The sequence below is a fragment of the Patagioenas fasciata genome, chromosome 26 (assembly GCF_037038585.1).
Source record: "Patagioenas fasciata isolate bPatFas1 chromosome 26, bPatFas1.hap1, whole genome shotgun sequence".
Taxonomy (NCBI): domain Eukaryota; kingdom Metazoa; phylum Chordata; class Aves; order Columbiformes; family Columbidae; genus Patagioenas; species Patagioenas fasciata.
Genome location: NC_092545.1, coordinates 3268015 through 3282103, shown reverse-complemented (window position 1 = coordinate 3282103; position 14089 = coordinate 3268015). Strand labels below are relative to the sequence as shown.

At 47.2% G+C, this 14089-nt stretch overlaps 1 protein-coding gene across 12 annotated transcripts in view; it reads right to left on the bottom strand.

The window, feature by feature from the left end:
* AAK1 (AP2 associated kinase 1) overlaps window positions 1-14089 on the bottom strand; it is a 77872-nt gene that overhangs the window by 44390 nt on the left and 19393 nt on the right. For all 12 annotated transcript variants that reach the window (XM_071799404.1, XM_071799403.1, XM_071799405.1 and 9 more), the window contains exons 3-7: window positions 9644-9762; window positions 7760-7868; window positions 4949-5091; window positions 2253-2374; window positions 791-872 (exon numbers count right to left, since the gene is read on the bottom strand). In XM_071799404.1, the coding sequence (XP_071655505.1) occupies window positions 791-872; window positions 2253-2374; window positions 4949-5091; window positions 7760-7868; window positions 9644-9762 (575 nt within the window). The remainder of the gene's footprint in view (window positions 1-790; window positions 873-2252; window positions 2375-4948; window positions 5092-7759; window positions 7869-9643; window positions 9763-14089) is intronic.

Below are 14089 nucleotides of genomic sequence, written 5' to 3'. Positions count from 1 at the left end.
ACACAGGAGGTTCCACTTAAATTTGAGAAGAAACTTGTTCCTGGTGAGGGTGGCAGAGCCTGGCCCAGGCTGCCCAGGGAGGTTGTGGAGTCTCCTTCTCTGCAGACATTCAAACCCGCCTGGACCCCTTCCTGTGGAACCTCAGCTGGGTGTTCCTGCTCCATGGGGGATTGCACTGGATGAGCTTTCCAGGTCCCTTCAACCCCTGACATTCTGGGATTCTGTGAATAAAGCGCAGCCTTCCATCCTCCCCCAGGTGAGCTGCTGATGGGTTACACCACAGCTGCATTTTACTCTCAGCATGAAAAGCGTGGCCAGATCGCCCTGATCACCAGAACCACAGTGCAAACCTGACAAGTCTGACAGCTCCAGCCTGGGTTATGCTGCCCCAGATATGCAGAATATTGCTCCTGGGGGAACATCTGTTTTCTCAGTTTTCTACTAAATTCAACCAGTAACTTTGCTTTCGCTTGCTTGCCGCCCAACCCAAGGGGTCACAATACTCTGAATTTTCTGTTTTAAGCTACAAAATCATGTTTGCACTGTTCAACAGGGGAATTTAATCCATTTCTAAATGAAAACCACGTGGCAGGTGGCACGCAAAGAAGCACGCGCGTTTTATCCACAAGCTCAGCAGTAACTCATTGGGAACATCAGGCAGAGGAACTCTTGACTCAGAAGCTGTCGAGTCTCTTACAGAAACCAGATTAGCCCCAGCCAGACGGTTACCGCGTCGTTATGGTAATGAAAACGAGCTGCCGGTTGGACCGAAAGCCGTTTATATACATACCCATATGTCTGCTTTTGTAGTTATAAGTTTGCCACTATACAAGTTGACCATTTCTGGTGCTCTGTAGGATAACGTAGTGTACCTGCAGCAGAAAGATCCATCAGCGAGTTCAAAACTGGCATCAGATGCATTGTCACAACGTCACATTGCCACATAACTCAAAAGTCACTCTTTCCCCAGGGAAAGGGATACTAGAGAAGACAATAATTGGAAATATCTTTTAACAGCAGCATCTGCTATGGACTTCTAACAATAAAATACTAACTGCTGCAAACTGCCCTGTGAAACCAAAGCAAACCAAGATGCTTTCTAAAGCAAGTAATTCACGCACCAAGCAGTGCAGTCATTTTAAGAACCAGACCAGAAATATTCAAGGATTCAGAGTATTAACAAGGTCAGTAGTCAAACGTCCTCTGCAATGTCCTCACTGCTGGGGCTTTGGCCAACTGCATGACTGAGATTCTAACTGGACACGTGGCTCCTAATAAACGGGCTCCCATAGCAGGGCTCCTGCTCAGAGTCATTGTAAACTAGGGAAAGGTTATTTTATATCTCAAACGATAGCTGGAATCCGCTTCATTTTAACAAATCACCACAACCAGAAAAGCTGGAAACCACACCACAGTTTAAGAGACTCTTACAATAACGTTTCCTACCAGTACGTCCATAATTTCTGCTGGGGCACCTTGCACGCCACCTTTACCTTGATCACAAGAAAGCATTGCTGAAGGCAAAGTCTTTGTGGATTTGTTAATAGCGTACAAATAGGGCATTCCAAAGGGACTGCAAAGCCAGATGAGGAGCGCTCTAAACCCTTCAGTCAAACAAATCTAGGAAACCTAACTGAATCCTAACAAAAAGGAGGCATTTGCACACATTTCTAACGCGCTGTTTTCCAGCCAGAATATTGTATTAACCAAACCAGAAAGTTCACAGCAGTGATGTTGTTAAAACCACAGCAAGACCAAGGACCTGGAGCCCACTCCATTACTGCTCTAGGTCCTGCTGAAGCTCTTTGTTCCAGCTGCCCAGGGCCAGACAAGAAGCCACGAGACACCCCGAGACCGCAGCGATTTCTGCGAAGGGTTGCGGAGCCAGGCCACACATCCCCTTAGTCACCACGAGGATTTATGACAAGCGGCTGGCGAGGACAGGGATTTTGTCATCTGCTGTACTGCGGTTCATTCAGGCCAAGATGAGGGACAGACTGGCCCTGGTGACATCGGCAAGGTGGGCAGCTCCTCTGCATTAGCACGCACAGTCTTTTAGGTCTAACGCAATTACATCAAGCTCAATTTATTGTTTCACCTTCCCCCGGGCGTTTATTTACCTGCAGCAGACACTTCTATGCAGCAGTATCCAATCTGCTGCAACAGGCTGAGCAAAATTTAGTCCCAGGACAAGAAAACATTATCCTGCAAACAAAAACTACAGCTGAGTTGAAAAGGAAAAGCACACTTACTTTTTGATCTCCTCCTCCACCGCATTCACGCCTTCTGTCTGAGGGTTCTGGAATTTGTTGGTGGCGCTGCCGAAGTCACACAGGACGTAGTGGCCACGATCGTGCAGCAGGATGTTTTCAACCTGTGAGCATCACAGACAAATGCAGAATCGCTCAGACAAAAAACCAACACATTCATTTTCTTTAGATGAGACAGGGTTTCTAGTGCCTGAAGACACATCAGACACATCTGAAATAAAAGCAGAACATGACAGCAAAGAAAATATGCATCAAAACTCTTGTCACGTCTTCTAAAACAGAAGTCAAAACGTCGAAGCACAGTTGTAACGTGGTCTTCCATCCTGTCACCTCTCCTTTCTCCCTTTGCGAGGGAGGGTGTCAGAGCCTGGCCCAGGCTGCCCAGGGAGGCTGTGGAGTCTCCTTCTCTGCAGACATTCAAACCCGCCTGGACCCCTTCCTGTGGAACCTCAGCTGGGTGTTCCTGCTCCATGGGGGATTGCACTGGATGAGCTTTCCAGGGCCCTTCAACCCCTGACATCCTGGGATTCTGTGATTTATTACTGTGTGTCTACTACAAGCAAACTCAGCCAGTCACCTACTCCTGGATCCAGGGTGGGAGCAGCAGCAGCATCAGGGGTAGAAGTGGGAAACCTCACACCACAGAAAACTCCGAGTTGTAGAAATCAGAGCTGGCTCTAAACTGGTGCTTTAAACAACACGTTATGCGATGTGAGACTGGAAAGACGAGGTTAAATATAAAACAAGTTACACAAACAACTGCCACTAGGTATAGAGCAGTCGTGTTAATCGTTATCATCAGTACCAGATTCTCCCCTCCCTCCGCCTCACTGAACTCTGCTCCTTTGGGATCCCACAGTTACAGTTTCTCTGCATAGATTCCGAATTAAAAGCAGAAACGTCACGGGAGGGCAACATAACAGATCATTGTAGGAAGGTCTGGCTGGCTGTTCTTCACTTCTAAAAGACCTAAAGACATACCCTGTATCCCCAAAAATAAGCCCTAGCGTGATTTCTCAGGATTTTTGAGGATGCTCCAAGTATAAGACCCACTCCAAAAATAAGCCCTAGTTACAGTCCATTAAAAAGTCAATCTAAATAGCGTCCAGGCAGCTATACATGTAAAAAAGTAAGCACCTTTTGGAGCAAAAATTAATACCCATGCTGTCCTATTTTCGGTGAAACAGGGTAGAAAGTATTCTAACTCCAGAGAGGAGAACAAAACTAAACTTGTTAGGGAATGCCCAACAACAGCAATTGCCTACGAAGCCTGAGGGTGAAGAAAATATCTGCAAGAGCAAGCAGAGGTAACGGCGCAAGGCAAGGGCAGAGGCAGCACAAGTTTAGGAAAAATTAGTATCAATATACACCTGGTTTTGTGGCAGTCAATCCAAACATGTGTCAGAGTTCCAGAGGTCATCACAGGAGGAATAATCCAATATTCAACTGGGAAATAATGTCTCAAAGCAGAGAAGAGCCAACTTGGGCAGAGCTTACCAAGAGCCAGGCCTTGTAAAACCCTCCCTGACCTGAGCAGGCAGCAGTGGGCTGAACACCAGCCCGGAACGGGGCATTTCAACTGCAAGTCAGTGCAAAAGAAACGCTCACAAATGCTCACTAATCCATCGCAGATGGCCCAGAATTTATTCACAAGCTACACAATGAGTTTGTTCTTTATTAAAAAACCCCAGCGATCCCAAAAAGGGAACAACAGGGGTTAATATCAACTGCAGAGGTTCCTGAGCCTCCTCCCCTCACACCAGTCTACACAAACACCTGCAAGATGCCCACAGACTTTAACAGACAAGTTAAACAAATCTATCAAGGCTCAAAAACCCCAGATGTCAGACTTGTTGCACGTGTTCCAACTGCCCGAGCGCTGGGATCACAACCATTTGAAACTCACTCAAGCACACTGAACCCTGGGGATTTTCCCCTGTGCTCCCTGGCTCTCGTTGGCACAGGTGGCGCCGTTCGCTCCTGCAGAACAACGGCCAGCGGCACAAAAACATCTGTTGAGGGCTCTGAAAGCAGCACTTGACCCACAAAGCGCATCTGAATTTCAAATGTACACAGGAGCCTCCTTCTTGGCTGAATATATTAGTCAGGCATTTCACGAGCTCGTTGAGAGGAAAGGGAAGGGCTTTTTGGTTTGTTTGTCTGATTACGGGCATGGGGTTGTTCAGCAGCTCTCCCAGCCAATCACACCGAGGTTCACAACGCGTTTTCATGGTCAACAAAGAGTTAGAGGCCAAAAGCTTCACACGACTCCTGCCCCAGGGCCAACATCCCTGGCAGGATCCTTTTAACATGGGTCTAGGAAACACATTTACAGCGAGTTTTTTGTGCGCTACCTTGTACCATCAGTTGTGCTTCAGGTGGTGGAAAGTGGCTCTGAATAATTCATCAGATACATTCTGAAACACCTCCTGTGCAAAACAGTTACTCACAAACATTTGTGGTTTTTAAGTAGATCTATGGATGGTAAACATATGGTAAGCAGCAATGAGAGGCTCATTTCTTTTTTTAGCTTCCAATAGAGAGGTATTTATACGCGCTTTTCCTCATTGCTAACAACAGACACCCAGATTTGGAGCCTGTCTGCCGCGGCGTGGGCAGCAAACGGACGCGTTAAGGACGTCGCACGCTCCCCGCTGCATCAGGAGGCCACAACTCACCTTCAAATCCCGGTGGATTATCGGCGTTTTACACTGATGCAACCTGGCAACGGCTTCGCAGGTGTCGCAGAAGATCTGCAGGACCTCGCTCTCCGTGAAGCCCGTCTGCAGGCGCTGGTTCATCAGGTTCACCACTTGGCCTCCTGAGGAGAAACAAGCACCGAGAGTCAGGGCAGGTGCACAAAAAGAGGTCCAGTCTAAGCTCAGTCTAAGCTCAGTCTAAGCTCAGTCTGCCGCCCCAACTGCGGCCACACAAGTTCACGAGTTCCAACTCAAAATTTGCACCGAGAGGCTTTTTGCAACCTGCTTACTCAGCTTGTTTTGTTCTCATTTCCTCGCCTAAAACCCAGGGGGTTTTGCGTATCTGTCGGCATTTGATTTTGTCTTTGAACAACACACGTTGGCTCCTAAGGCCACACTCACATGGAATTCTGACTAAGCCACATATATTTCATTCTTCATCAAAACAAGGCGTTTTTGTCACACTGCAGGAACAAAGGGCTGAATTTGGGGCACCCACAGTCCACAAAACAGTTTGCCACGTGTAACCAAAAGGAGGGAGAACCAAAGATATTCAAAACCCCCAGACACGACTAAACGGCTCACTTTAAAACCATCTGTCTGCAACTTCCCTTCTCACAAACAAAAGCAAGTTCTCATGAATGAGTCCTGAATTTGCCTCAACTTTGAGGTTTTGTTGCTGTCAAGAGGTTCTTCCCCCCTCCAAACACCCTAAAAACTCCTTCCTGACCCTTTGGCAACACAAAACTGTCTCGTTTCACATCATAAGTGTCAAAAAACTTGATTGTCATGGTACAAAAGAAAAGCTCAGCTGAATCAATAGTACAGCTGTGAACATTTTGCACTCAAAACGAGCGCAGTTCTGCACACAAAGACCCACTGATCTGCGTTGGAAGCTGTTTGACACAAAAGGAAAGTAACAAGGAAAAATCGTATGTGTAACAGCAATTCCTGAAGCTGGTACCAGAGGCAGGTGTGTGCCGAGCAGAGCACGGGCAAGAGCAAAACACGAGAAACACCACTTGGCAGCTCTCCTCCTTCAGCTGGAAGGGAACACCTCACACAGACATTTTACTTCAGAGAGCAGCATAGGGGAAAGGGACCTGAGGGTCCTGGGGACAGCAGGGTGACCATGAGCCAGCACTGGGCCCTTGTGGCCAGGAAGCCAATGGTACCTGGGGTGGGTTAGAAGGGGGTGGTCAGTAGGTCAGAGAGGTTCTCCTGCCCCTCTGCTCTGCCCTGGGGAGACCACACCTGGAATATTGTGTCCAGTTGTGGCCCCTCAGCTCCAGAAGGACAGGGAACTGCTGGAGAGAGTCCAGCGCAGCCACCAAGATGCTGAAGGGAGTGGAGCATCTCCCGTGTGAGGAAAGGCTGAGGGAGCTGGGGCTCTGGAGCTGGAGAAGAGGAGACTGAGGGGTGACCTCATCCATGTTTACAGAGATCTAAAGGGGCAGTGTCAGGAGGATGGAGCCAGGCTCTTCTGGGTGACAACCAGTGATAGGACAAGGGGTAATGGGTGCAAACTGGAACACAGGAGGTTCCACTTAAATTTGAGAAGAAACTTCTTCCCGGTGAGGGTGTCAGAGCCTGGCCCAGGCTGCCCAGGGAGGTTGTGGAGTCTCCTTCTCTGCAGACATTCAAACCCGCCTGGACCCCTTCCTGTGGAACCTCAGCTGGGTGTTCCTGCTCCATGGGGGGATTGCACTGGATGAGCTTTCCAGGGCCCTTCAACCCCTGACATTCTGGGATTTTGTGAAAACGAGGCCCAGCAGGGAGGCGAGCACAGCGAGGGGGAGCATGTTGTGGATTCCCGTGGTTCACACTGCCTGTGATGCAGAGCTGGGTACAGATTTACCAGCACTAGCAAGCCTGTTTCTTACAGCACTCCTCGTGATGTTCAGGTTTAAGCTTACAGAGAAATTGCATAACAATTCCTCCAGTAAAACCACACGTAAGGTTCTTGCTTTTACCAGCAAACAAATCCAACGCAAGTCAAGATTCCTGCATCCACAGTAGAACAGAAAGCTGTGTGGCACACATTGAAAGGCATTTCAGCATCGAGTTGTTCTTGCTACACTGCACTTGGCTTTGGTTAAAAGCCGAATAGTCCCAAAACCACCTTTTTCCCATCAGCTGTCACCATCCAAACCAGCCACGGGCTACTGGAGTCACCTGGCCAAACACTGTGTTTAACACTCTTCCTGCGAGAATAGAAGAATCCGAGCACAGCACATGCGTCATTTTCCAAACAGCACATCCCAGCCACAAGAGATCAAAGCTTTGGGACAGCTGGAAAAGACTGGAAAAGCTTGTCTGGCTAAAGCAAAAAGGTCAGAGGGAAAAGGAATACTTTTTGGCTTCCTGTTGTCCATTTCAAGCTTCTTTCAGAACAATCCTAGGTCAGGCTAAAGCGGAAAAAACTTGCAGTATGACATAAAGTGAAGAAGAATGTCATTCCACAGCCTGGCAGCTTTAGAAGAGCCACTTATTGCATGGACCAGCCTACAGAAAACAGCAATAAATATTTCAGGGTTCTGCTTCACAACAGAAAGGATCTAGGACCACCCTCGGCAGGTTCAAAGGTGGCACCAGGCCCATTAACAGGGTCAGGAATCACCCACTTCTCCATGCTTGGTTCTGGCTTTGCCTTGGCTCCTTGGTAGCCAAGGAACAGCCAGGCCTAGGAACAGGTTTGGTTTTTTTGAAAGGAAGATGTTGTACAAGTTTCCTATAAGTGCCCAAAGGGGACAAATCTACCAGCGACCAACACCCGGAGCCCACACTCACCTCGACAGAAATCCATCAGGATCAGCACTTCCCACACGTCCCCGCTGCTCACCGAGTTGATGCTGGAATCAATGTATCCCACAATGTTCTTGTGGCCAGAAAGATCCCGCTGGAGAGAAAGAAATTCAAAGCATAAACGAGCTATGTAGAGCAAGAACAGTTGCATCTGGTTTCTCTACACTGAAGAGCTTTTCTAGCTCTTCTACACAGGCACAAGCTTCTGTCACTTTGGATTACTTGTCACGCAAAACCTGAATGAACCTGAGGTCCATCTCTGCCTGTTTTCCCTCCAGGATTTGAGACAAACAGCAGACAACACAGCAAAATAGTGGTGGCACAAACAGCACATGTTGCGTTTCCTTTTCTCATCTCCTCCCGCTGACAAACAGTATCTCAAATCTTCACATGCTCAAAAACACTCACTAAGGTAATATATGTTGACCTTGGTTTTAGAAGTAGCTTATTTTAAGCAACCCGATGGATTAAAGCACAAGTTCTCTTCTCAATGACTTCGCCGTGACACATGCTAAAGTTGCAGGGAAAAGTTCAGCTTCACCAGGAAAACAAACCAAAACTGCTGGCCGCATTCTGGTTGAATGCTGTAGGGCTGCCAAAAGTGCGGTTAAGTTTAAAACACATCTTTATTGCACAAAAACTGAGAAAGGAGAAAATATTTCCTTTTAGTGACACCAAGGTTCTTCAGGACAGGGATTGGTGCCGCCGAGAAGATTCAGGCAGGAGCGGAGGATGCTCCTCACCATCGCTTTCCAGGTCAGCCACACGTCTCAAAGAGTCACCGAAGACACGGAGACAGCGGAAACACCCGCAAGTGAAATCCAAGTGAACAAAACCTTTGATGTAAGGCCTAGTCTCAACCTGTTCCGTGTAGCGACAGCTGCACTGATGACAAACACACCCAAAAGCGTCACTGCACTGTTGTACAAACTCCAGAAGGTTACTTTAAAGGTACTTTAGAAGCTACTTCAGAAAACACATGCAGAATTGCTACCATTAAGAGTGTCCGATACCAGGATCATCCATCCCACACCTGTACCTCATGTTGTAAATCAGCAGAATAAGGATTTTGTATTTCCTGCCCCACCTCACAGTTGTTCTAAATGTTCATCAATATCTTTGAAAGCAACTTCTAAAGTGCCACTTTCCCTGTTTACCAGGCTCCAAACGAGACTAAACAAATCTGTTCGCATCATCTCCATTTCTTCTTTGTTTAGAGATGCTAAGTTTAAAACAGCTATTAAAAACAGCTATCCTATCCTATAGCTCCTTGTATCCAATCATCTAGAGAGACATCCCAGTGCCTGTTATAACCACTGTCCTGTTTCAAAAGCCCCAGCAGTAACTGCCCCACACACACTGCTTTAATCTATCACGCTCACCAGCACAGAGACAGCCTCATCCCAACCCCAAAGATGAGAATCTCTGGATGAGATTCCACCTTCCGTTCACACACTGACTTTAGAGTCCCATCAGAATCATCGGCCTTTGCTGATCAAGTCTAAGAGGCTGAAGACTTTACCCCTGAAGACTGTGAGACTTGCAAGTCTGATACCCCAACTGTGCTCAGCTCTCCTCTTCCCTTCCCCATTAAGGCTGACATAGGAGTTTTCCCTCCCTTCATCTTCCCGAGATTCCCTCTGCATTTTGAGCTCCCAGTTTTGTCTTGTTCACTGAAACTATTTACATTTTACATCACCCGAGCTTTTCAGATAGCCGCATAACTCCAGGAGTTTGGTCTTTCCAAAAGAAAGAAGGTTTGCTAAGAAATCGCCCATTTGGAGGCACGATGCTGCTCAGCTCACAGGCCAAAGGGGACTGTACTGGAGCCCGGACTGGGAGCGGAATGGTGTGAGAGTGGTGACTTACCATGATCTGGATTTCTCTTTTGCAGACTTGCAAATCATACTCATTATTGACATACATCCGCTTCAGGGCACATTTCATCCCATTGTTAGTCCTCACAAGAAACACTATTGCGAATCCACCTGCAGAAGACACAAAATCATCCTGTTCATTAAGACAGAAGCTCTCGGTGCTTCCCACCCGGTCCCTGACTCCATCTGTTCTCAGAGTACAGAAGTGGGAACTAAAAGGAATCCAAGGGGCAGTTAATGGAAGCAAAGTTAACATTTAACACCTCTAAAAACAAGCAATTGCACCGGTTACTTGTCCTGCCAGACCGTCCTTTGTTGCACCATTAATTTCCATTATGAAGTAGAAAGCTGAAATAGAAACAGTAATGTCGCCTTGGACAGAAATCAGAGGTACAGAGCATCCACTGAACTACTAAAGGTCTGAACTTTAAAGGCTTCTCAACTTCTGAAGCATCTAAGTTACATTACAAGGCTGATTTGTGGGAGAAGCAGAAAAAACCCATCTCCCACACGTTTTGATGTTGGTGATTTTAAAAACAGGATGGAAGAATAAGAGGAAAAAAATAAAAACAAAAACACGATTCATTTTGTGGTCATTGCTATGAGTAAAGTCAATACTCCCAGGCTGTGATTCACTCGTTTGGGATGAAAGCCTCTCATTTCTGTTAGCAACGCAGCCAAATATAGGGGTTACATTTATAGTCCTGATGGAAATCGGAAGCCCTTTGGTGAATCCCATTCTTCACAAGCTGCCAGAATCCATCAGATCAACAATACGTATGTAGTCACACTTGACGTGTTCGCACATTATTATGACTACTGGTTATTTGGCATTTAAACGAGTCCTTTCCCATCAGGTAAAGAGGGACAAGCGAGAAAGCCACATTTGGGTAAAATTCAGTAGGTGGCACTTGCCAACGCCGCTCTTGCAACAACCGGAGCTTACAAACCATTCAGGGATCAACCACCATAGCCAAAGGGCCCACTGAAACTTTTACTAAAACTGGGTTTGATTTATTGTTACTAAGAAAATATCAAAAAGGAGCAAATGATCAGAGAAGGTCGCTGCATTCGAGGTATAAATCCCCCATGCCAGTTTGTTATTAAACAGCTTTTATGGACCCATCACAACCCATCTTCCAAACAAGCCCAGAAGTTACACATGCAAATAAAATGCCTGGGTTTTCTCTCTTAGCATGCAAAACCCTTAGTTTTATCACGTTTTTGCCATAGGAACTAGCCCAGGTTTTCCAAGGAAGCCCCATTGACTTTTAGGAGCAAAACTAACGCGCAGTAGCCCAAAAGAAGATGCAGCAAAAAGAAGGTGGGGGAAAGAAGAAGAAAAGTGTCAAGACTTCAATTAAAGGTTTTAAAAACTACAACCAGGCTGCAAAATGGATATTCAAATTTGGGAAAACGTGGTCCTGGCATCCAGCAAGCCATGGAGATGTTGCTCACCCCTGCCAGGACAGGCTGTAAAACCCTTGCAGCTCTGGAGGGCCTCGTTGCTCCACAGTGCTCATGTTCAGCCACAAAAATACCCCTGACTCTCTCCCTTATGTTGCTTCAAGTCAAGGATCTCAAATGACAGGTCATGGCTGAGGGCTCCCAAACCCGCAGTGGTAGCGTTATTGTTCTGGCCCAGCCACGTGTGTCATTTCTGGAGAACAAACCTGCGCATCCCGCTGTGCCACCTTCAGCCCAAGGACGTCTGCGGGGGAAAGAAGCAAGACAGCGCTCGACGGAGTTTTTCACCCCTCTTATCACCCACGCTGGAGCCAGCAAGAGATAAGGGACCTATAACCAACCATATCTGCTAAATTCAAGGACCTTCTAAAGCTTTGCTTCAGCTGAGGTGGGACTGGTATCTCTTACCGACTGCTGACGTCTCATTAGGAAAGCCTTGGGTGAGGTACCTCTAGTCTGGATCCTGTGCTAATTAATTAACGAAGTCACTCCTAGAGCACCCTCACTGGAATATCGACATCCTGCTGGTTTGCTGAGAGGGCCAACAGGTGAAGAAAATTGCAGTCTATACAAGGAGAACATAGCTAAGCCATCCAGAGAGCTCAAAGGAAGGAGAAATTTAGAATCTAACAAAGTGAAATGCTTTCTGATACAGGACTGGAACAGAACAGAGAGGGACCTGGCAGAGACACAGTCCAGAGCCAATTCTAAACGGAGCAGTGAGAGGTGAACGTGTCAGGTGGAGCCGCATCCAAGGAAGAGGGAGCATGTAAGAGGAAAATCACATCTGCCTGTCCTTCTCTCCTTTAACTCCTGCAAACTTCAGCTGCCAACGCCACGCACGGAAGCTGTGCAAAACCATTTAACATATTTGTCTGCAAATACACCTACCAATTTGGTTACTTTATTATTAAACTCCCACTGACTGCAGATTAAAGCATGACAATTTTGCTGCTGGTAAAAGCAGCATGCTTCTCTCCAGAGAAAACAAGTATTGATTTAATCGGGGTACATACAGCAGTTTTTACACGGCAATCTACAGTAAGTGACTTTGCCACCAGAGAAGGAAAATTTGATGATCCACATCAATTTGAGAGACTTTGCAAAGCTTTGTTTTCTGAACAACTGATCCATCATCTGGTCTGATTGCCTCAGTTAAAGCCGAGCACGGTTTACTGAGCCCAGGTTTTCCTGTACCCAGGATTCACTCCAGAAAGGCACAATAGAGCCAAGAATGTCTAACTTCCCTCAGGTAGTCATCCCACACTTAAATCAGAAACGGCGTGGAAAATGCCACCCTCCTTTGAATTTCTCTGCATTTATTACGCCTTCCACTGCTAATTGGCTTCAGCGCTCCCAGTTCTGCATGTGGAGAATGGGACTATAAAACACTTGGTAAAACAGCAGCAGGATGGGGGAAGCACAAAGGGACAGAAAGAGCATGAAACAGCAGCTTTTGCCATATTCCTCATGCACAAGCAGCTCTAGAAATCCCCAAGTCTGTCAGCAGGACATAGGGGGCAATGTTAGGAATACAGAGAACCTCCAGCTGTGGACTGGTGTCCAAAGGAAGCAGCGGGTGCCCAGACGGGGCACGGACACTGGCCGCTGGCTCGAGGCATCGCACATGTGTTCACAGACCCCGATCGCACCCATGCACCAGAGTAAACCAGAGCTGCCCCAGGAGTCCTGCTCCTTCCAGGGGTGTTTCCCCTGCCCTGGCCAAGCACACAGTTACAGCTCAGAGGCTTCTCACACAACAACCGCTGTATATCCAAATGTCTGCAAACAGCAAGGAGTCCTGTAGCAGTCCATACCTACACCTAGAGAGAATTCCGGTTAGGTTTCTTGAGCACAAGAGATGGTTTCAGACCTCTATCCTTCCCCTCCCAAGTCACTCGCACATCTGTTCCTGACGGCTCACAAGCTGCATCCTGCTGAAAATGGCACTGGCACAAAATTGTTGCATTGCAAAGAAGGTTAACAATAACATCGCAGCGTGGTTTTATAGCAAGGGCTTCAGGTGTTTAATTAGGTTACCAGCTAATACACTCGAAGCATTCTGAAGCACTTGAAACCTTCTTATTCGCAACTGTGGCAAATACTTCTGATTTATGCTAGAAGAGCAACTCCACAAGATCTGTGCTGATCTGTGCTCCTACAGCTACCTCAAAAGCAGCAACTTTGTTGGTAAGCAGCAGACAGAAACCCAGTTCACATTTTTGGGGTTTTCACAGCATCATGCTGAAATTAATCCGCCTACTTTTGCTTCTAAACTCTCTTGCTAACAGCTGCTCCCCACTGCTTAACCCTGTCACCTTGTGCACTACATATCTACAAAATTACCACCTCATCACCCTCAAGGGCAACATTCTGCTTCCAGAGCCTTGGAACACAACCAACTTCTCCCTTGTTATTCCAGTCCAGCTCCCAACTTCGCTAAATCTGGGCAAAGTTGAAAGGAAATAGATCAAAGACAAACTGACAAGCAATGATTGTGAAGCGCTGCCAGATGCACATTAGGGGACCATTTACTTCTATTCTCAGCGCACGGCAAGCGAGACAACCCTTCCAAGGGGCAGAACTGCCAGCTCTAATGCAGGACGCCAGCCCCAGTACAAACAGAGCTGCCAGGAGTTGTGCAGCTCCAAGGTCAGCTCAAGAACCTGCTCTGCTCAGGTGGAGTCGGGTACCTGTGCACACGTGGTGCAGAAAACAGGTCACACACCAGGCACAGCTCAGGAGTAATCCAGGTACCAGGAACATCCTCACAGCTTGGACAGCAGAGATTTTTTTCCCAGAACGCACTTAGAAAGCAATTAGTCCAGGTTTCAGATGCAACAGAGCAAATAAAGCCAGTGGCTGCACAAGCAGCAGAAGGGACAGAAGCAGGAGCTCAGCCCGAGTTGCTCAGAGCACAGGGCTCCCCTGCACTCATCAACAAGTGCCTGGGATTTAAAGGTCTGATGGA